At 40.3% G+C, this 22731-nt stretch overlaps 1 protein-coding gene across 15 annotated transcripts in view; it reads right to left on the bottom strand.

Annotated features, from left to right (window-relative positions):
* The window catches only part of MAGI2 (membrane associated guanylate kinase, WW and PDZ domain containing 2), a 757683-nt gene that overhangs the window by 219473 nt on the left and 515479 nt on the right, over positions 1–22731 (bottom strand). For all 15 annotated transcript variants that reach the window (XM_074586071.1, XM_074590362.1, XM_074597089.1 and 12 more), the window contains 2 exons: positions 22418–22631; positions 9593–9672 (listed from right to left, as the gene is read on the bottom strand). In XM_074586071.1, the coding sequence (XP_074442172.1) occupies positions 9593–9672; positions 22418–22631 (294 nt within the window). The remainder of the gene's footprint in view (positions 1–9592; positions 9673–22417; positions 22632–22731) is intronic.

Below are 22731 nucleotides of genomic sequence, written 5' to 3'. Positions count from 1 at the left end.
GAATTACTCTTACAAGCTGTGTCACAGCAACCAGGTTGTCCGGAGAAGTATCTTCCGAACTCCCAGGAAGAAACACGGGTGAGCTGCCCCCTTTCTTATTTTGATTATCGTTATTGTGACTACGGCATTGAAGGTTTTTTTGGTCATTGATGTCCAGCTGGTGTTGCCAGCACAAAAAGCCCTTCAAAACGTCATGATAGTTCAAGAAATTTCCTGATATTGTTTAATTGACCCAAAATTGAAAATACTAGCTGAAAAAAGCATGATCGATATGCACTTCAATGACAGAAAAAATTCATTGTGATCAACACTATTACAAGTAATGCCAGCTCCATTACAGAACTGATGGCATTAAATATTACTTAAAAATGGGGTTAATAAACTGCAAAATAGAGTTCTAAGTAAAAACTCTGTAGTTTAAAGGTGCAATATTCTTATCATCTGGAAACACCTGGATTTAAGTCAAAACTGGAAATGAATTTGGTAGTCTGTCAATCCATTTCTTAATTCCGAGTCATTTGTTCCTATCACAAAGCCACCAGGCCAGAGTGCGTGATGGGCAGTCCCTACTCAGAAGTGACTCAGGCCTGGAACAGGAAGGGTTTTGATGTCTGAATTGAAAAGCCTTTGCAGAGCAGTATCAAAAGTTTGCAGCAAAATTACTTATGTGTGCCTGGCACTCTCCGCTGAGCTCTGTAAGCATTGCTTAACTTGCCCTTGGGAAAAAAACCAAGTCCTTGGCACAGCAATTCAAACCATCCCAGAGGAGATGGTTTAAAATGTCTAGGGACAATGTCATGCTCTACCTTGCTCTCTTATTTTCTCTCTGGATTGATTAATCTGACATTATATTCTGCACCCCACCTGGCAGAGGAGCTTACACAACGTGATTTTCCTCACTTGCAGGACAGTATCTTTTCCAGGCTGTAACAGAGAAAGTTGTTGTGTTTTAAAATAAAAAAAAAGTAGGTCCCCATGCATTTTTTGGAGAAACAGATAGAAGCCCCATCCTCAACAGCGGATGCAGAGGAGGCCAAACTCTGGCCGTTAGATGGATGTGATACTTCAGAGCCTCGAATATTTTGCTAAGCTCTGGAGAGGATCAAGATTCGAGGCACAAGCTTGCGATTAACCTTTCCTCTTTTCTGTCTTCAGCTATCTCCCTCTTCACTGTGCAGCCTTTCTGGCTTGTCATCCTGTGCTCAGTTCCCTACCCACAAATAAATTCCCAATGCGGGGATCTGGATTCCCTTTCAGGCCCTGGGTTATCACATACCAGATGTTGCAGCAAGTACCCGGTACATCAGCTACGATGGGGTATTCGTGGCTTTTCCCTTCACAGTGTGACCGCCTCCTCAGCCATCTCCTATCCGTCTTCCATTTGAAATCACTTAACATGACCGTATTCAGGCATAATGATTCTGTATTTTTCATGGAAAATATTAACTAGCATTTAGAATCCCGCCTCCAAATGGCTTCAGCGAAGAAGAGTTAAACCTACTTCAAATATTTCTGAAATCTCATGTGAGGTGGACAGGTGGACAGACAGAAAGTTTTTTCAATGTGGTTGGTAGCTGTTTTCTATTAACTGAGGCCAACAGGAATAATAAAAGATAACATAGACTAAATAAATTTTTATGAATTGCATGGCTGCCATGGACCATGGACTGAAAACCGTATTAGACACTTCTGTGGCCTTTATTTATCTGTGGCTTAGTCATATGTTATAATTAACGTTAAGCTAAAATTCTCCAGGACATCTTTCCTGAAAAAATACACATATGAACTGCTAACAAAATAAGCAAAGGTCTCTTTAAATATAGTCATGTCTCATTCTATATAAAAGTATTATTTTATATGGTGACCTATTTAATAACCAACAACATTCCAACATTTGAAGAAAGGAATTACGCTATGCTGGTGCAAAGTCTAAAAAAGAAACTCTCCTCAACATATTTCCAACAGCAAATATAATTCCCTGGAAACAAGGTTTAAAATAGTAATGCTGGTAGACCCTTGACTACAGTGAAACAAATGGTACCATTTAACACACAATGTAACTAGCACTTAGCATCAGATATCAATCATGACTTGTGTAATTTTAGGAGTTCTTGTTTTGATTAGGAAAAAACCCTACTTTTCTGAAGATGATATCCCTTTCCACTTTGGTTTCCTGGGGAAATGAACTTTATGGGCTCATCCTGTCTGTCTGTTCACCATTTCCCTCTCTTTAAGTCTGCATCTATTGTTAGTTTTCAATTAAATTTAGCTGAGGCAGATGTCCCAAAGATAAATACATTGCCCCTGCATCAGACAATGTTACACCCTGAGCTCAGCGGGTACTTGTCTGGCCTGCACAAGCCAATTTGGATGGCAGAGACAACTTAAAAAAAACCAACAAACAACCAAAACAAAACAAAAAAAGCCTTTTACAAGCCACAAAGAGAAAAATTAGTAGGAAGCAATGAGCAGAATACCATGTCAAGGGACACAGCGCTCACTGAACAAAGACCAAACAGTAGCCTCCTCTCCCAGTTTGTATTGGGATCCACTCATTCAGAAGAAATAGGGGCTTGATCTGGAGTTGCAAAATGTCCATCTAAGGCGTTGTCCACTCAACAGTGTAGGACACTTCCTCCTCATTCCACATCCGCATACAACACTGCTCCATCCAAGTTTCACATGTAAATCTCTGATATGGACTCATCCCAATCAGCCCAAAAGTCCCACACCCCTTTGTACCCTAGACTGCAGAAAGATTTGGTTTTAAACTCAAGGCTACTACTACTTCAATCAAGTGAAAACCTATTTGTAGATAAGTATTTCTGTGCTACAAGTTGCCACTAGTGGCATCGGCACACATAAACGGTATCCGTATAAGATAAAAGTTCAGTACTAGGTTTCCAGTGAAAATACGTATAACGGAATCAAGAAGTAATGCATTACCCATCAAACCAGCATGCCTAAGCCCAAATGCATCTATGAAGGACAAATATAAAGGGTCGATATGTCTTACTACAGCATAGTGAAGAATGAGGTAAACAATGACAAATTATTTCTTATTATCTTTGTGATTTACTTTTAGTTGCATTGTTGGATAGAGTTACGCATATGCTTAACTATAGAGCAGCTCACACCTACTAAAAGTAAGGAGGTGTATACAGACAGGCCAGCTGCAGATTGATCCTGACAGAAATGATCAAAAATCCTGTGTACATAAGGAAAAAGAGCTGCTTGTGTCATAAAGCAGCCTGAGTCACATCTATTTTTTTGATGAAAAGAAATATTGATAGGTATTCAGTATGAATTAAAACAAGAAAGCAAGTGCTCCAGTTTTGAGACCATTTCTTACTCATTTTACATGTTCAGTTGCAAAATCTTTACAAGTGAAAAGAAAATTTATAAATAAAACAAAACAGTTTCAAACACAAACACATTTTTAGGATGCTCATCATGAAACAGGAATTATGGAGATTAATGATAATGCCAATTATTCATTCTTTCTTTTCATTATTTATTTTTATTCCATATAAATAATCTCCTCAAAGGAGGAAGAAAAATATCGGATAGCAAATACAAAATAGAAAAAATGAATTTTAAATCTTGTTTTTTAAAGCAGTAGAGTATGCTGGATTTTTCACCTCATAATAATAATAATATTACCTCATACATCTACAGGATGTCTTTGCACGGGATTTATTTGCTGGCAGCTGAAGTTAAAATGGATATATGCAATGGTTCATTATGCAGTTTGAACTCTTAACAAGAAATTAAAAATTTATTAAATGTAAGCAAGATGAGAAAGACAGTCCTAGGTTTTATTCCTTTCATGCCAACAGTCAAACAATCTAATAATATTATGAAAAGTTATTAATTTTAACAGAGTCTGGTGACGTTTGTGGAAATATAACAATAGAGGTGCCCATATAAACTTTCCTCTGTCACTGGAAGTCTGAGTTTAATTTCTAACAGTTTGATGGTTTAGGGAGGAGGAACACTTGCCGGAAACAAGTAAAATAGTCAAGATTGCAGACTAATTGCTGGGCTTCAGTCATTTCTAGGATTACAGAGCGACGTGTAAAAATAGTGAGGCAGCAGCATAGAAGAGGAACACGAAGAGGGACTGTACGTAAAATGGTGAGGTTTTGAGAAAGAAGCATTTTTCAGCATTAAAACACATAAAATATATCACAAAATCATTTGAAAACATTTTTTCTTATATCTCAGTGCCGTTTAAAGGTTTCCAAACTGAACATGCAGTTAACAAAGGTGCTCCTGTGTCTCACAAGAGACGTGTCCAGCTAAAAATGCACTACATAAGGTTTCAGAAAAAAGTAGGGAAAAGTGGGCTTCTTTACTCAAGTGAACCTGGTATGAACATTCATACCAATGGTATGAGGTTCAACAAGGCCAAGTGCCGGGTCCCGCACTTGGGTCACAACAACCCCATGCAGAGCTACAGGCTTGGTGCAGAGTGGCTTGAAAGCAGCCCGGCAGAAAAGGACCTGGGGGTGTTGGTTGACAGCCGGCTGAATATGAGCCAGCAGTGTGCCCAGGTGGCCAAGAAGGCCAACAGCATCCTGGCTTGTATCAGGAATAGTGTGGTGAGCAGGACTAGGGAAGTGATTGTCCCCCTGAACTCGGCACTGGTGAGGCCCCACCTCGAGTACTGCGTTCAGTTTTGGGCCCCTCGCTACAAGAGGGACATTGAGGTGTTGGAGCGTGTCCAGAGAAGGGCTACAAAGCTGGTGAGGGGTCTGGAGGACAAACCTTATGAAGAACGACTGAGGGAGCTGGGCACGTTTAGCTTGGAGAAGAGGAGGCTGAGGGGAGACCTCATCACCCCCTACAACTACCTGAAAGGAGGTTGTAGAGAGATGGGGGCTGACCTCTTCTCCCTGGTGACAAGTGATAGGACGAGGGGAAACGGGTTCAAGTTACGTCAGGGGAGGCTTAGATTGGATATTAGGAAACATTTTTTCACTGAAAGGGTTATTAAACATTGGAATTGGCTGCCCAGGGAGGTGGTGGATTCGCCATCCCTGGAGGTGTTTAAAAAAAGGGTAGATGGGGCACTTAGGGACATGGTTTAGAAGTGGCTTTTGTCAGGGTAGGCTAAAGGTTGGACTCGATGATCTTAAAGGTCCCTTCCAACGTCAGCAATTCTATGATTCTATGATTCTATAAAAGATTATCGGTTTCCTTGTGATCTACAGCTTTAATTTATTTAATTTTTGAGAAGTTCTGAAATGTTGGGAGATGATTGATCAAGATGATGACAGTGTTCCTAAAGAAGGAAAGGGAGATGAATTCCTGAGTTTGTGACTGCATGTGCACACCATGTCCCACGCAAAGCCCTGAGAAGGAACTCTGCTGTTCGGATGAACAGGAAAAGGGAGAAGTCCTATATGCCATGAAGTGGCAGGGCAAGGATATATGGAGGTGGAAAGTACTGATATTAGCAAAAGGAAATTTGCTTGGAGGACTCAAGATGGGAGATGTCCAATGGAAGATGTCATATGTAGCATGAAAGAAGGGGCTCAATTAGGAGAGAAAGATGAAGAGGACAAGGGTAGATGTGTGTGTCGTTGGCATGAGAAAGAGCGCTGAAGCTGTGCATGGCAGTGAGCTCACCATTGATTACCGGAATGGGGAAAAGGATAACCCGACAAAACGTGACAGGAGGGTGGGATTCGGTTCAAGATGGTTTGTCTATGTACAGGTGTTTATATGTGAACCAGATATCTGTGCCCTCTAATTGTCAAAACAGATCTGATAATCACAGTCAATGAAGTTTAAAGGCAACTCGGCTCACCCTAAATAAACATCTATATTTTGCAGTCAAGTTGGTGGGTGTAGAGGAGATGGAAAGACAGATGACAGATGAATGCTAGGTGAAATTAAAGCTTTATTTATAGTCTTAAGCCTACTTGTATTTGAAAACTAAGAGATAGGAGAAAGGAGGTTGACATAAAAACAAAGGGAGAGTTAAGAGTGATGGAGACTACAGAGTAAGTAAAATTTGTAGTCATGAAATAAGTGAAATTTTATGTCTCTGATCCCAGGAAATTTCAACAACCGTTTAATCCCCAAATTGGATAAAGTAGTAAATGTTCACTTTTGTCCAGAATGGAAAGTTTCCTAAAATGAATTAAAGAATTTGAAAAATTTAATTACTACATTTCTTGAACAAAAATGAACTTTATAAAACCTATGATATTTCACGCCATTAAGGCTGAACTGCCTTTTAATATTAAACTACATTTTTTACTGCCTTATGGGACTTGCCATTCTTTTCCATATTCTCTCCCAAAGAACAGACTCTGTTAGTAGACCACTCACATAATATACCTGTAATCACGTAAATCCTGTGAGTATGCTATGTAATATGACTTTACAGAAAACGTATCAACCAGGGAATCTAGCTCACAGAAACAAAGGGGGCAGAACGAGATCTTCTGTAGTACTCTACAGATAAAAATTGGTTAACCAATTTCGATGTGAAAAATAAAAAAGGAATAATTTAAAAAAAGTATTCCAATTCAGAAAACTCTTATATTTAATTCATATTTTCAGGAGAGGAGACACAATTATTTTTAATAAAGTCAAGATTTTCTGGAGGAAATCAGAAACGTCTACAAAATTCTAGTTCTTATTGAAGAATTACGTTATCTCTGCTTATTGCTATTATGAAACTCAGGTAGGCACCATACAAACAGACAGTAAGAGGCAATTCTTGCTTCAAAGACCTACCATCTAAGTAGATCTGACAGAGCAAAAGTCGAAGTAATTTGCTGAAACTTACACAGAAGTTCCATGACAGAGGCAGAAATAAAGATCAGCCTTTAAAACCTCCTGACCTACAAAGGGGTTTAGACCAGTGGGTGTCATTGAAGGAAACAGAAAGAGTCCACAGCACGGAGGCAAAGAAAGCTTGACTTGGTAGAGCTTGTCAATCTCTTGGCAAAAGCATGTGAAAATTTTTCCAAGAGGAGGGATGTGCTGGAAGGTTGGTTCAGATTTTGCAAAGAGAAATGAGCAAGCACGGGGATTTGCAGATACAGAAGCCAGAGAAAATGAAGAAATTGTATTTGGCAAAGGAGTATTGAAGAGATGAAAGTGGAAGAGAGGAAAAGCCTGGAGCGGAGGGGGCCCTCAATATTGCTATCCCAGAACATCAGGACTCAAATATTGCACGCTGCTTGGATGTTGCCTGGTGTGGAAACTGCATGCTGGTGGCAGAATGAAGGAGGAGGATTTGGCAGGATTTGCCCTGAAAGGAGAACACAAAAGCCGGGTTGTTCAGAATGAAAACCTGATAGCAGAATCTGGTAGGTGACAAGGACATCATAATGTATCTCAGAGAATCAATACAAGTTTCAGATGTGACAAAATGAATGTTAATGAAAAACACAAGTTATGCAGATAGCGATAAAGAAGCAAGGTAAGTATCATTTCCTATCTAAAACACTGATGTTTTTCTAAAATTTTGTATCTCTGAGTAAAATGTGCCAGAATAAACCATAAAGTGTAACAGAAAAGATGTCTGGCATAAAAAAACACCCACCAAGCCATAGATGAAATGTGCGTGAAATTAATCCTTGATCTGACATTAAATCTAAACAAAAATTCCACATCCCTGTGTGCTGTAACAAAGTCCCTGCTGTTGGACCTCAATGGCAAGGTACACTCATTTTAAGGCGTATTAGTGATTTTTAAGAACCTTTTCTTCTGCAAGTATTGGATTAAAAAACCCCAAAACCACATATGTGAACTACCGAAGAACCTTAGGAAGAGAGAGGATGTTGCAAGAACAATCTCTGTAAGACTAGAAGATCTCTCCCTAAAGTCTTTTATGCTTCACTTTGAGTACTTTGCATTAATGAGCTGAGCAACTCTTAAAAGAACAACATGACCCAGCATACTATAGTAATTCAATAATCCAGTAGTCAAATAACTACAAAATAATGCTGCTTCTTTACTGCACCGATCTTCATTTTAAATTGTTTCAGACACTTTGACTTTTTTTTTTTTTAATATTTCGGTGTTTGTTGTGATCTCAGTATACAACCGTTAACAGAAAAAGAAAAAAGAAAAAAAAAAAGGAACACGCATTTACTCCAAGTAACTCTGTGATATGTTACTCCGTAGATATTGGTGGATTTTTCTTCTACTTTTCCCCCTAGTATTCCCTGAGGAGCAGGCAAAGATATAGCTTCATATAAGTAATGTGAGAGATTTATAATGCAAAACTCCTGTGCCCTTGTTATGTTTCAGTAAGACGCTTCTGTTGTATTCACTGTAGAATTTACTCCGGGAGCTAGTGTTGTCAGTGCTAGAATAAGCATCACAAAATCATTCAGACATGTAATTTCTGATGTCAGAAGAGAACGTCAGAATTACTGCTGAAATAAGGAAGGGATTTTTGGAATATAGCAACATTTCAAAATGAAGCCATATGCAAAAAAAAAACCAGGGAACATTCTTTACCAAACCACTGACCCTGCATTTCATAAAGCCAGCAACTCCTCAGTGACCTCTTTATCAGCCCGAAACGGCACTGAGCTTTCTTTCTGTTAATAGTATTTACATTAACCAAATTAAGGTATTTTGGAAAAATTAAAATAAATCAAATGCAGTACATGAAAGCCTCTTAACACATTTAAAATACTTAAAAATGCTTTGAATTAATGCACATAGCACGCATGCATTTAATCCTCTGTATCTCGCAATAATAAAATAAGTAGCAGCCTTTACAAATCATCACTTCTTAGCTGTCTAACTGAACTGACACTGAACTATAAAACAATGAAAAAAAACCCTCCGCAGAAAAAGATCTATTACAATACATTTTTACTTAGGCTTCATTAAATGATTTTGATGACTGAAACTTTACCAGAGAAAAAGCAGAAATTATACTGAATGCATGTAAGGTAGTTCGATAAGATCTGTATTATTTCATATCTCTGAATCTCTCAATATAGCCATCTCTCCTGCACAACAGCTACAGCTCCTCTAAGCACCCTCGACAGTATTTACGCTTTTAAATTTTAAACCCTTAACAATGCGATACCCCCCAAATCCAGTCCTGAACTCTGACCGACGCTGATCTCTTTTCTCCCTCCCACAGCCTGTTTTATCAGCCACTATTTTGTTTAAATTGGCTACTAAATAGCATAGCACTGTACCTTTAAATACAAATCAAACAATATTCATATTCCCACGGTGCTGCTAGTTTCCCTTATGCATTGAGTCGCCTGTAGATTAAAAGCTCAGAATCTGAAAAGGGATTCTGTTCTGCAGACCAAAGTTCTCTGTAGGAGATGAGGGAGAGGGTCAGTCCCGGAGTCACACACACAACAGGCAGAAAACACACTTGTGATCCTCAGCTTTGGATAGCATCAGAAAGGGGAATAAAAAGCAGAAACACATGGCACGCTGAGAACTGGTATCACTTATGGCTTCTAACCAAAGCAGCAATTAAACACCTTTCTTCATTCCCCCAAATGCCTGATTTTTGTAAGAGCTGAGAGAGAGACACACACACAAAGGCAAATCCCCTCTAAGCAGCAACGAAAACTTAATAACCTACCATTTTCTTTGCACTCTTCTGGAGGTTTAGCCTTTTTCGCAAGTCGTGGATCCAGCCATGATGTTGTCTTTGTGTTATGGCTGAAAAGAAAAGAGATCACTCTGAGCAGACACATACTGAAAGGAATCAAGTTTATTCCTTAAGAATAAAGGGTTAGTCCAACAAAATTGCAATCGATACACTTAATTTGCTTACTGGTTCTAAGTAGCCCTGAAGGAGGTGTAAGAGTAATTGTGCAAGGCAGCTGTAAATTTGGCAACCTCAGCTCCCTGTCCTCAAAGCAGCTATTTTTATTAAAATCAACTAGAATGTTGCCAAGTTAACCTCATTGAAAATGCAGAACTCATCCAGAGCAAAAGGAATTTATTACAAATACAGTGTTCTCCCGTTGAACGAGTGCAGGCGAGAGGATTCTGTAGCATTCTCACAGTTTTCGGATAGAATTATTTTTATCTTAAACCTGTCCTTTTCATAAATACAGGTTTGTTATTTCTCACCAGCAGCACTGGCAAGGCATAGCAAAAGTGATGCAAATTACAGCATGCTCCTGCAAAGTCTACATTTCCGGACAGAGTGATTAATGATACTTTGTTTAACAAACCTTTATCTCTCCATATATAATCCTTCCATCGAGATAAAATAGATATGCACAAGCTGAATGAATCATGTGGCTCCTTTCTATACTCAGAATAGATCTTTGAGGAATCAGCCATCAAATAGCATTGAACTGGCACAAACTGTTTTCGGGGAGAATATTTTGCCAAATGAATTGATACTGAGCACAGCTAATGAGACTTAAAGCCACGTCTTTTCAATGTATACCTTTCCCGCAAGCATTAGAATTTGCAGCCAAATATTTTAAACATGTTAAGAAAGGAAGACTATAAAACAGAAAAGGATGTGATCATCACTCCTTTATTTTTTGAGATGCCTTTCCTACAATACCATCATTCAGAGTCACTTCTAACCCATGTTTTATTTATCTGATACATCCTAGGAGGATGCTTGTTCTATACAATTTATATAGTACTGAATTATTTAGTGTATTATTAATTTCCTGTATCGTTTTAAAGTGTACTTAAGACTTCTCTTATAAATATCAGTATAAGGTATACAAAAACAGAGGACCTGGCAAGAAATGGATTAGTATGCAATTAGTAGTTGGTGAGTTACTGATTAACCGATACAGTCCATGTGGTCCAGACACCACTGGTTCCCCGAGGGAAAAAAAGAAATGCGTAGAGCCAGTTCCTCCTCCCACCTTGACTCCCTGTCAAGTCCATGGCAGATAACTTACCCTCTGCCTCGATTTCTCTCTCTCTCTTCTCTCTCAAAACAGAGTGATACTACCCACTTCTCAGCATTACCGTCACAATGTTAAAGCCTCCTTCACATTTTGGATGGGGGAAAAAGGTAGATGAGAGTTATGTACGGATAAAGTGGCAACTGAAATGAAAATTGAGGCATTTAAATTCCTATTTTCAGCATGCCCTAATCTAGAACACCATTCACGACAGGTGAAGAGGATAAACAAAACCTTCCCCCACCTTGAGAGCAGGGCTATGTTTGCAGAGTATGAAGAATGATAAGCCAAAGGTAAAGTAAATTTGAAACGATGCCTGCAGCCCATGCTTGATTGCAAATGTAACTAAGACGCTTCCTCTGAAGCTCCGGCTGCCTGTGGTCTCCTGTAGGGTGTATTTTTATACTGCAGTCACAGCCTAACTGCAGCTTGTGCAGCCATACTTGAGCTAGCTTTAAATTAACTAGGGGAGGGACTGGCAACGAGGTCACTGCAGCAGCACGGAGCTCGGCGTGGGCTCCTCAGCCCAGCGTCTACTGAGCTACTTGGGTGCAGCCAGCAGCGCTCGCCGAGCCCCCCGCTTCCATGGGTACCCCGTCAGCGGTGCCAGAGCTCAGGGACAGCTTGGACATACCTGTGGAAGCTGCAGACGCACGTCTGGAGCGTGGGCATGTCTGCACAACAGCCACTCTCTCCCAGCTGCTCATTCTGAATGATTTTAGGGACCTCCACCGGTTGCAGGGACTGTCGGATTCACAGATAGTTTCCCGTGGCTTATATATTTACGACTACCATTGGTAATGTTTGCTGTGGCATAAAGTGGATCGCAAAGCATTTTACAAAGGAAATAAAACCCATCACCCCTGTTTCAAAGGTGGGAAAATGGAGTCACAGAGTCATCAAGTGACTGTCCACAGCCACCAAACAAGCCAGTGGCAAAGCCAGTTCTAGAAGCAACTCTGCTGTTGCCTGTCAGCTGGCCAGTGTTTTCCGCACAAGTCAACACAGCATCAGAACAGGCCAATTCACCAGCCCTGAAAACACCCCTGTGACATTTCTAGAATAGACCTGAGAAACGAGCTTTCAGGCATGTGTAAAGACAGGTGCCAAGCTGTCTTTCAGCCCAATTCAGTATTAATATTTTAAAACGTGAATTAGTTGAATTACAGCCTCCAAGGCTTTTGTTGAAACTGAGAACAACAGCAAGCAAGCAGTTATGCTTCCCTTCAGCATAAACGTGGCTTCCATAAACCCATAAACTGATGTCTTCCAGTTTTGTGCACTGTGGCCATTCTAAAAACCATAAACAAACTAAAGTCAACATCGTTTCCAACAGAAGTGATCCTTCAGTCTGCAGAGAAATTTCAGAGAATGAAGACGGTATCTCGTCTAGATCAGCTCTTACAGCACTCAATCTCCTCTTCTACTTACCGTCTCTCAAACCCATTCAGCTACTTAGTAAAAGCAAAAGTCATCCGCAAGGACTTTTATGTATAATAAATTGCCTTATGGTCTAGACAAGTGGTCTGTGCCGGGGGTGGGGAACTGGCTGACCAGCTGCACCCAGAGGGTGGTGGTAAATAGCTCCTTTGCAAAGTGGCAACCGGTCACAAGTGAGGTCCCCCAAGGATTGCTACTGGGCCCAACGCTGTTTAGTATCTTCATAAGTGGTCTGGATGATGGGACCAAATGTACCCTAATGAAGTTTGCTGATGACACCAAACTAAGTGGGTAAGTGGACACTTTGGAAGGAAGAGCCACCCTACAGGAAGACCTGGATAGGCTGGAAGAGGGGCCTAAGAAGAACCTTATGAAGTGTAAGATCTTGCACCTGGGAAAACATAATCCAGGAGTGCAGCACAGGCTGGGATCTCTCCATCTGGGGAGCAGCTCTGTGGAAAGGGACCTGGGGGTCCTGGTGGACAACAAGCTCATGAGTGAACAGTGTCCTGCAGCACAAAGAAAGCCAACAGGATGCTGGGTTGCATCAACAGGAGCATCACCAGCCGAGATAAAGAAGTCATCATCCCACTCAACTCAGCACTTGTCAGGCCACACCTGGAATACTGTGTTCAGTTTTGGTCCCCACCACACAGAAAAGATGTGGACAGGCTGGAGAGGGTCCAGAGAAGGGCCACCAATATGATCAAAGGACTGGGAATCCTGCCATATGAGGAAAGGCTGACAGAATTGGGTTTGTGCAGCCTTCAGAAAAAAAGGCTTAAGGAAGACCTCATCACCATGTTCCAGTATTTAAAGGGTGGCTACTAAGAAGACGGAGACTCCCTTTTTAGAAGGAGTCACATGGAAAATACATGGGATAATGGGTACAAGTTACTCCTGGGGAGATTTCAATTGGGCACAAGAGGAAAAATTTTCAAAAAACTATCAGCCATTGGAATAATCTCCCCAGGGAAGTGGTGGATTCCCCATCATTGGACACTTTTAAGATACAGTTGGGCCATCTCATCTAAACCATGTTTTTGCAGATGATCCTTGAGGTCCCTTCCAGCCTGGTAGTCTATGATTCCAGGATTCTATGATTCTATGAACTAAAGGAGCAAAGTGCCTTTTGAAAATCATCCCTCTCTCCTTACCCATGTCCATGCCTGCTCCCTTTCTCTGCCTCTCCACTTTATCATCTCCACTAAACACGCATGGTACGTCTTGCAACGGAAAGACAGGTGCTTCTAGAAGAAGACAGACTTGCTTCTTGACAGGTGCTCCAGTGGGTAAAAAAAATGTTCCTGTTCTGAAGACAGACCCTACTTGAAAGAAGGCAGAATCAACCCTACCTGTCTTCTAACACCTCTTCAGTACCCTCAATGTCCTCTTTAGCCCAACATAATACCGATTGCTTGGATCATCTTAGCAACCAGGTACACAACACACAAACACTCCCACAATGAAGACAGAGATGACTACTGTTGTGCTGCTTTCAGTAAATGGGGGAAATAAGTAGTCCTGCATTACAGCATAGTGTTTTGGTATATGTGTCTACTTCTGTCCTATACAGGAGGTTTATTTGGCAGGATACTGTTGCAACCTCTCTTGTGCCGACTTTCGAGTTGTGGGTTTTGGAGAGGTGCTGCTCCTGCTATGGCCGCTGCCGCCCTAGCACTATCCAGTGTTGTTCAGAGTAACCTCCTATTACCTGTCTTCCACCAAGGACTAGAATTGGGATTAGCCAACCCCAGACAAAAAGAGAGGTGGCTTCTTCCCCACGCAGCTAGGACGTGTTGGGAATGAGAGGAAGAACAAAAGCATGGTGGTGCCAGCTTGCTGAATGTCCCAGGGTAGGCTGCAGGGACATCTCAGGAAAGCCACCATGTCCCCTGTTCCCTCTTCAGCTCTGCAATGGACTGGAATCTGTAAAAGCTAAAGCTTTTATTTACAGAACAATATTTAATTAATAACAATATTTAGGGAAATAATATTTAGCACCTAAAGAGTTTTTAATCTAATTTAAAGAAGCCTTGATAGGAAACTTTTAACAATGGAAAAGAAGACAGAAGGAACAGTAAAGTGGCCAAATTAACACCAATGGCAAAAGTAACATTAACATATCTCTGCTGCATGAGCTGTGAACATTAAAGTTTCTTAAGCACTAAAAAAAACAAACCCTTGTAAAATGAACGGTGTATAACTTGCCTGCCTTACCACTAGGTCTAACCATTTGTGTCCATTTGGGAAGTCTTACAGACAGATGAGAAGGAAAAGGGGCTGGGGATTTGCAGATTAGTTATGAATGAACTGCAGATGAATAGCCCAGGCAGTTGTGGAATAAATGCACAAACAAGCAGTTAGAGCAGTTGTCACTGACTGAATGAGAGTGAAGTGATGCAATAAAAGCATCCTGTGAGAAATACAGCTGTAGCTCCACCAGCATTTTCCACTGGCCGCTGTTTCATTACTCAGCAATAACCATACCTCATCATGAAGAGGTAGGTTTAGAAAGTCCATCCTTACACAATTTCAGTGATCTCAATTACTAGCTAGGAAGACGGAGCTAAGATTTAAGTGCTGGCAAATCAACTATGCACATCTTAGAATCTGTCTTAAAATCAAGAGCAAATACCTAATTTTGGAACCTTTGAAAGAGTCAACGAAGGATCCCTTTGGTTTTGCTCCAAGCAGGGGAGAATGGGAAAAGCATGACATTTTAAAATTAATCCTAATTTGTTACCTGCTATACAAAATAGAAACCTCTTATAGGCCTGAAGTGTATTGCAAATTTGAAAAAGAATTTTTTAAAAAAAAGGCACTCAGTAAAGCAGTGGAGCTTAATATTGTAGCCAAAAGTCAATAAAATAGTTATTGCTGAATTATCTTAAATCCTCCCTATTTACCAACTATTTACATCCAGCAGAAATAGTTTATTATAATCAGTTCCCCAGTATCAATTACAGACAATTTTAAACATATGTGAAAAAAATATTATTCAGCTGGTTTACACAGAGTGAAAGATAACTCAGAATACTTCCCAGAAACCCTAACTCAACCCCCTGTTCTTTTCCAGCTCTTTGTAACTCTGCTTTTAAGACTTTTCAAAGACTGTTTATGCCCCAGCTCCCAGTTTTCACCACTGTATCCAGGTACCAGGACCAGACCCTCTCCGGAAATCTCACTGGATACTCATCCAGACCTTTTGGAAATAAAAAACATTAGGAGTGTGGCTTTTCTTATTTAACATTGTATTATCTTTTTATTGTAATTATTTGTTAGACAGTATATTATTTTACTTAGGATTTGAATATAATGGATTTGTGTTAGCAATCTGTCAGTTTAAAGCACTTTGACAGATAAAGTTTCTTATACTAACAAAGCCCTGAGACAATCTCTGGAAACATTTTTGAAGGGAACATAGAAAGTAGTTAACTGACAGCAATAGCCTTAATGTCTTTTGAAAACTCTGCAAACCTATTCTAAATTGTGACTCCTGCAAGGTGTGTAATTTGCACATTATTGTGAAAGGCATTTCAAAATGGGTATTTACCAATGTGCTGCTTCAGTGTATTTGGGGACAGCACATATGCGTTTGTTTGGGTTTTTATTGTGAATACATTACATTCAAGATGGTCCTCAACGCAACAGCTTGAGCAAAGGGGAGTATATGAGACAGAGAAAAACAAAATGCCCTGTAGGCCACCTGACTTCTAAACTGCTTACTCCTCCCTCCTTTTTCTATGCCTGAGATTTGTAGATCTGCAGAGCTTTTCAGATAGCACAATAATGATTTTCAAGTAATTTACGTCTAGCGGGGCAGTGACAGGAAAACGGAACATTAAAATGGTAATTTCGCAATTTGTCCTTTGTCAGATGCTACCTGAACTTCTTGCACGCATGTAGGGACAGATACAAAAGGGAGTCATCCTCTGGCTATGGTTTGAGTGGCAGCAGTTTGCTCGTTTGCACTGCATTCCGTGCTGCCACTCTGTTAGATGTGCTCGTAGTATGTGGTCCTTGAGAGACACAGGTTTGGGGGCGCCTATCCTGTGAATCCCAGATGGCCTTGGGCAGTAGGTAAGCACTTACGTACTCAGCCCAAACACAATGGCTCCAGGAGCAGAAGATGCTTATGGAAGATTTTTGGGGGGAATATTTAAATGCCTAAAGTCTCCTGTGGTAATTTCTGCGGTTTAAGTCACTCTCTTTGACTCAGGCTGTTAATTTTTGACGAAGAATGGGCTTCATCTCATGTGACTTCAGCCATCTAAAAATTAAACTGTTAATTGTGTGAGATTCCTCTCTATTCAAGGGAGAAGCACCTACACAGAATAATTTATCTTACCTAGCTTCTGGTGGGATTGGGGACCTAACTATATGCTCTTAGAGACATGCTAGGTGCTATGGCATCTCCCAAATGGCCTCTGGCTGCCACTTCAGAAGGGCGCTGGTTTTGACAGGTTCTGTGTCATATCTGCCAGGTTCATGGAGATGTCTTGGGCTATTAGTAAGCCTCCACAGTAGTGCTTTGGCTCAGATCAGGAGGTCACTTTTCAAGTGAATCTCTCGGTTATCTTCACTTACACGCTGAGCATTCCTGCAGCTTGTAAGCGTCTTTCCCTTGCATTTAAACCAGATGCTGCACAGCAAGAGCTCCCCTACTGCATTACAAGGCATTCACAGGCATGCAGACTATGGCACCTGAAAAGACCTAGTAGCTGTGGATGCTGGGTCATCAGCACCAAGTGTTTCACTGATATCAGTCTACTGATGTTACTAGTTTAGATATGGACATGGTTTAGATCAGAAGGAATTCAGACCGGTTTTAACTCAAAGTTAAAACTGGACTGAGTTCAGGGGTTCAGGAACTGAAGACAATTACGTGCACTTCTAGAGATCGACTTAAATTAAGTTTCATCTGAAAGGAACCCAGTTCATGTACTCTGAAACATGAACCAAATCACAGTGCATTGAGAAAATTGGAAGATTTGCTTCAAAAGTGTACTCCTGACACAAATTTATATACTACTGCAGATGTACCCTTGGATATCTGAGGGCATCTTTACTGGTAGAAGCACCGACATTTAGGCAAATTCTGCCCTTATCTTTGGACAGGATGAATCAGCCTCTGGAGATAATTATCTCTCTCCAGTGACCACAGAAGGAGTCTTGACAACTGGTTTATGCTAGATGCCTAATGGTATATGGCAAGCCAGGTGAGCTGAATCTTCTAGTTCAATAAATACCAAAGAGAAAAATTATAATTCCAGTACAAACATCAGAGGAAAGATGTTGGAAGAGGAATTCTGCAGAGCAGAGCAACAGAGACCTTTGTGGGAAAGACAAGAAATAAGAAAATGAGGAAAGACAACAGAGTTGAGCTGGCAGTTTGACCTGGACGTCAACATAGATAAAAACAGCAAGTGAGAGCAAGGGACAATACAGCACTAGTGCAGACTGAAAACATCTTTATGACATCAAAAGACAAGAGAAGAAAAAATTCAGCATTCCCCAAATTTTTTCCAGTTCTACCATCTCCCCGTTCCTAATTAATTTGTCATGAGCCAAGGAAGTGGTCTCAGGAGAAAGAAACCAAGGGAGATCTTTTCTGTTGCCCGTCCCACTGTATGTCATGTTGAAGTCCAAAGAGCATTACAGATTTGATCATTGTTACGCTGGGCAAAACAGATTATCCAATACAACATATAAACAAGGAAAACGAATTATGGATATCTACGGTCATATTCACAAGTGCCCTGATGATTCAGAATTGTCCACACAATAATGTCATACTGATATAAAATGGCTCGATTCCCAAAGAAGAAGAATCCTGTCAGAAGTGAATATTAAAACAGCACGTGAAAAAAATCCTTCATCTTAATTGCTGCTTAATTAAAGTAGCAGAAATAACCACACAATCAAAACACAGTGAAATTCAATGTTATGCACTGATACGCTGGTGATATAACATACTCGCAAAAGTGCCAAGCTAGTTTATAAGAGATTGGGTAATTACTGCAGGATATGGAAGTAATCTTGAGCAGGTAGAAGGGTGTATTCCACCTCAGTACTTGTAGTATCTTTTAGTGCAAAAGATAAAGTTATCAAATGTAACGGTGTAGCCAGGCTTAACTAATATATCCTGCTTTCTGATAGTGAACTGATGGAGCAACCAGGAACAGCTAAATATATCATGATTCTTCAGGTAAGCAAGATGTTAGGATAAACGTGTTATTCCTGCAATCAAAAGACTTTCCTCCCTTAAAAATTACTAAGAAGAAATACCGATCCCATTGAAGTCAGGAGCAATATTCTTAGAAACAAACTAGGTCAGGATTTTACTTTTCCAATGTGTAGCTGTACATCTTTTCAGGTAACACCTGAAATAGCACCAGCTGTATTCAAAAACTTAATGGCTGTTTTTTACTGCGAAGAGGAGAGTCCTTGGAAGAGGCCTATTTTATAGCTGTTTTGTAGTCTTTTACGGTGCTCTCATAAAAAAGCAGCTTTAACAACTAGAAAAAGATACTGCAACAAGTCCAAAAAGCAATGCTGACTACACTGCTCCGAGAAGTAGGTGCTGAAGTAGGAAGAGACTGAATGTCTATGAGATGTACTGGGAAGTGGTCTGTTAAACCTCATGTGGCCAAATTCTCCTAAAAATCATCACCACATGTCAAAGAAGTTGATAATTTAAAGATGTATTACAGACGTTTGATTATATTCCAGACTTTTCTCCACTAACAAAACAATTATTAACATAGTATAAGCAAAGGAAATCATACGTGCTTTTGAACTGTACAGAGTTAAATAGCTTTTATTATGGGGTATGTAATGTCCTTGAGACTATTCATCAAGGCTTAGTCGTAGCTCAGCTTCACAAACTGCAGCTTTTCCTGATTTACTGTCTTACTCTCCCCACACCCCTTCCAGGGAGCTCTGCTGCCTATAGGTGGAGAGAGGCCTGGAGAGAGAGGCAAAATCAATTCTGCCTTTTGTAAACAAGAACCATAATGTGTAACCATCTCTACAGGAGAATCTATAGTGTCATGGTGTACGTGATGGAGCTGGAGAGTTGGGTGAGGGCCGCATTTAAGGCTGACTGCACATGATAATGATGCACCGAGAGCCTTGGTCCTTTTGTGTTCCCTTCAGCACTGCACCGGACCAACACAGCAAACATCGATTGCCCAGGATCCAACAAAGCCAACATCTGCTGACTTTGTGAGGACAACACGACGCTCGTGTCTCTAGTATTTGGCTTGAGAGTGGTTGGCAAGGTGAGGTCTGAAGGTTGTGGGGAATTGCAGCCTTTCCTAAGCCCTGGGAAAAGGGAAAAATTTAAAATCAGTGATGAAATTTATTTAAGCATGCCAAAATAGGTCACACTCATCAGCCCTATTTAAAGTAGGAGAGAAGGAGCAGGACTGGAGGTTTTTTGGTGGTATTCCAATTTATATACAGTGATTTAATTATTGCACGTTCTCATTAGCATATGTTCCCAATGAAAGCAAACGTAGGAGATGGACTCCTGTTTGTGTGGTGTGTGCCTGTATTTGAAAATTCGGATTCATATGTAAGGGAGGCTGGAAACAGCCCAAGAAATGTACTTAAGTAGCTCTTCCTGAAAAACAGTGGTAAGTATTATGCAGTAAGAAAGGATCTCTTCCTGTTCTGTCTGTGAATGCTAATATAGGTAAACCTAAGGTCATGCACCTATGTTAAAAAAGGAAAAGAAAGGAAGAAACAGACCAAGTCTTGCTCTAAAATACAACTGTCCTCTGAATCATCCAGTGAATCTTTTTCTTTTTAGACCTTGAGGCAGAGGAAGTTCCTTCCAATGTGCTTTACAAAACACTAACTGGGCCGTTAATGATTATCAAATAAATAATACTGTCTACAGACAGTTATCTTCTTATCAAGTCACTCCCTCTCTCGCTGCAAATCTGCCCTTATTTCTGATGGTAGTTTTGATAAATGAGCTCACGTACAAATTTTAGAGGTTAGTTTGAGGTGAATGAATGAAAATGCTGTCACGAAATCTAAGACCTTTGGGTATACCTGTGACAACCTGGAACCTGAGATCCGTTACTGCTTGAAGTCCTTAGGGTTTAAAGGCACAATTCACATGAGCCTCAAATAAAGCTATAAAAGCTGCTGCCTAGTATGACTTTTTTCCACCCATTGTGATGTACACTTTAAAAATGTTTGTTTTTCATCTATTATTTAATAATCTAGTACAATCTTTACTACTGTTCAGGGAGATGTTGTTAGACAAATAGGTTTTTGTTGTCTTTTTATCTTTCCGTTTTTTGCGAAAGCAAATGGAGTCTCTTCATGCCATTAACCAAAGTGACTTGTAAACAAAGAGGCAATTTAACAGCTTCCCCACAGCATTACATTCCTACTTAACCCTGTGAAGACTGTGCAATGTGAAAACTCGAACGATGAAAGAGTTGCTCCTTTTAGGATTCTAGTAAATAATCTAGCATTTTTACAGATGTGTAATTGCACTTTTTTTGCAATCACATTATTCGAGAATATAATCCCAGAGGCATGGAGCCCTTATAAGCCCTTCTGTCCAGTCTGCACCTCTGATTGATTTCTCTGCTTTACATAACATTCATTTAGTGGAAGTGAATGATGAGCATTGTCAGAACTGCAGTGTAAACCAGAGCATTTCCAGGAAGGGAAGCAAACTGTAACATCAAAGGAATTTGTGGAGTGGCTGCTCTGCAGAGCAGCAGGGCTACTTGCATTCACTGTATTTGTTACAAAATATGCATTTATTTCTGGTTAAATTGCTGCGCTATTTACTACTGTCACGGTTTGGTGTGTTGGTGACCTACCCATCATCCTGTCCCCCACCCCCAAAACGTATCACAGGGTTTTGTTACAACAAGTAAAATAAAAGTGCCAGATAATTCAGTCTGCTCTCTGTCAGAACATTCAATATGTGCAGAAAAATTAAATTTGGGAGTGAAGTAAGAAGGAAACAAGGGTTTGAGGGAGCCCTGAGGTCATTGTAGTTCTTCTCTGCTCGCCTGGGCAAAGCTACTATAATTACACTTTTTCTAGAATAAGTGTATTTTTGCCCTTTTGAGCAAAAACACTTATGTTTTAATAGTTACTGCTCTTTTCTGCCCTGTATATGCCAGAAGCTACAGTCATGCCTGTGTTTATGAAAAATCACATGCACAAACTTTATTCTTATCCTTTGTTTACACTTCATGTAATGGTCATAAAATTTTACATGAAATGAGGGGCTTAAAGCAGAAGTGACACCATCAAATGTTATTTTTACCTACTAATAATCTGAATAATGGGTAATACTCCAAATTTTTAGGGCAGTTCCTTAAAGCAAACATAAATGCTACTGCTGCCTCTGTAGCAGTGTTCTGCTGATGAAGATGTTGTTATTTTCTTTTCTATCTTTTTTTCTGGAACATGAGCTTATATCAGCTCTCTCACTTGCTGTGTTCTTATTCTGGTAAAGTGTATTAATGACTGCATTAGGAGATGAAAGAAGTTTCATTTCCATTTGTTGGCTAATTAGCAACAGTAGCAACAGGTATGTATAGCGTACCAACAGGAAAAAGTTTCTACACATAATTAATTCTCCTTATTGTCCCCTCATTTATTTTATTATTTCTAAATATAGCGTGGCCTCCCTCTACTGTTCACTAGCTAGTTTTTAGCCTGTCTATCTTTCTTCCTTTAAAGCAGCAAAAAGCTCAACCCTCTCCACCTCTGTCCACATAACCAAGAACCTAGCGATTGAGCTACTCTCCCATAAGCACCAGAACAGCACAAAACCCTTGCTTTCCCCAGAAGAAACAACAGCTTTAATTGCTGCCATTGAAGTGCTAAGCAGTCCCGTTGCCCGTCTTAAAACCCAGCATGCTGCAATGTAAGTCGGTAAGGCAGGGACTGCCACCAGCTCTCAGGAGCCTTGACAGCCAGAACATTCCTGCTGTTTTAATGAGGAGTGCAATGCTCCACTCCACCATATAAACCATTTCCTCACCCAGCTAAAAACGATATAGCTATTAGACAGAGAAGAAGTAGAGACTCACTCAATAAAGTAGACTTCCCCCTTTTCTGTATAAGCCATTTCCCAGTTATCAGGCAGCGGGCCCAAGTCGTCATTCTCTTCAGGTTTAGTCTGCTTTGTTACATCCATATCCTCCTTTGCTTCTTCAGGCTGAGTATATCCTGGTGCAGGACAAGGTTGGGTGGAAGGTACCTCACCGGAGACACCTGTACTCTTCTCTTCATGTTCACTTGATTCTACAAGAGAAGAAAAATTACAGGTTTTGGATATCCAAGTTACTGGTGGAGAATTTACCGGGTGCAAGTCTCCAAGCAATACTCTATGAACAGCAAGTCT

The sequence above is a fragment of the Larus michahellis genome, chromosome 1, assembly GCF_964199755.1.
Source record: "Larus michahellis chromosome 1, bLarMic1.1, whole genome shotgun sequence".
NCBI classification, from domain to species: Eukaryota; Metazoa; Chordata; class Aves; order Charadriiformes; family Laridae; genus Larus; species Larus michahellis.
Note: the sequence above shows the minus strand (reverse complement) of the source record. Positions and strands in the feature narration are given on the sequence as shown.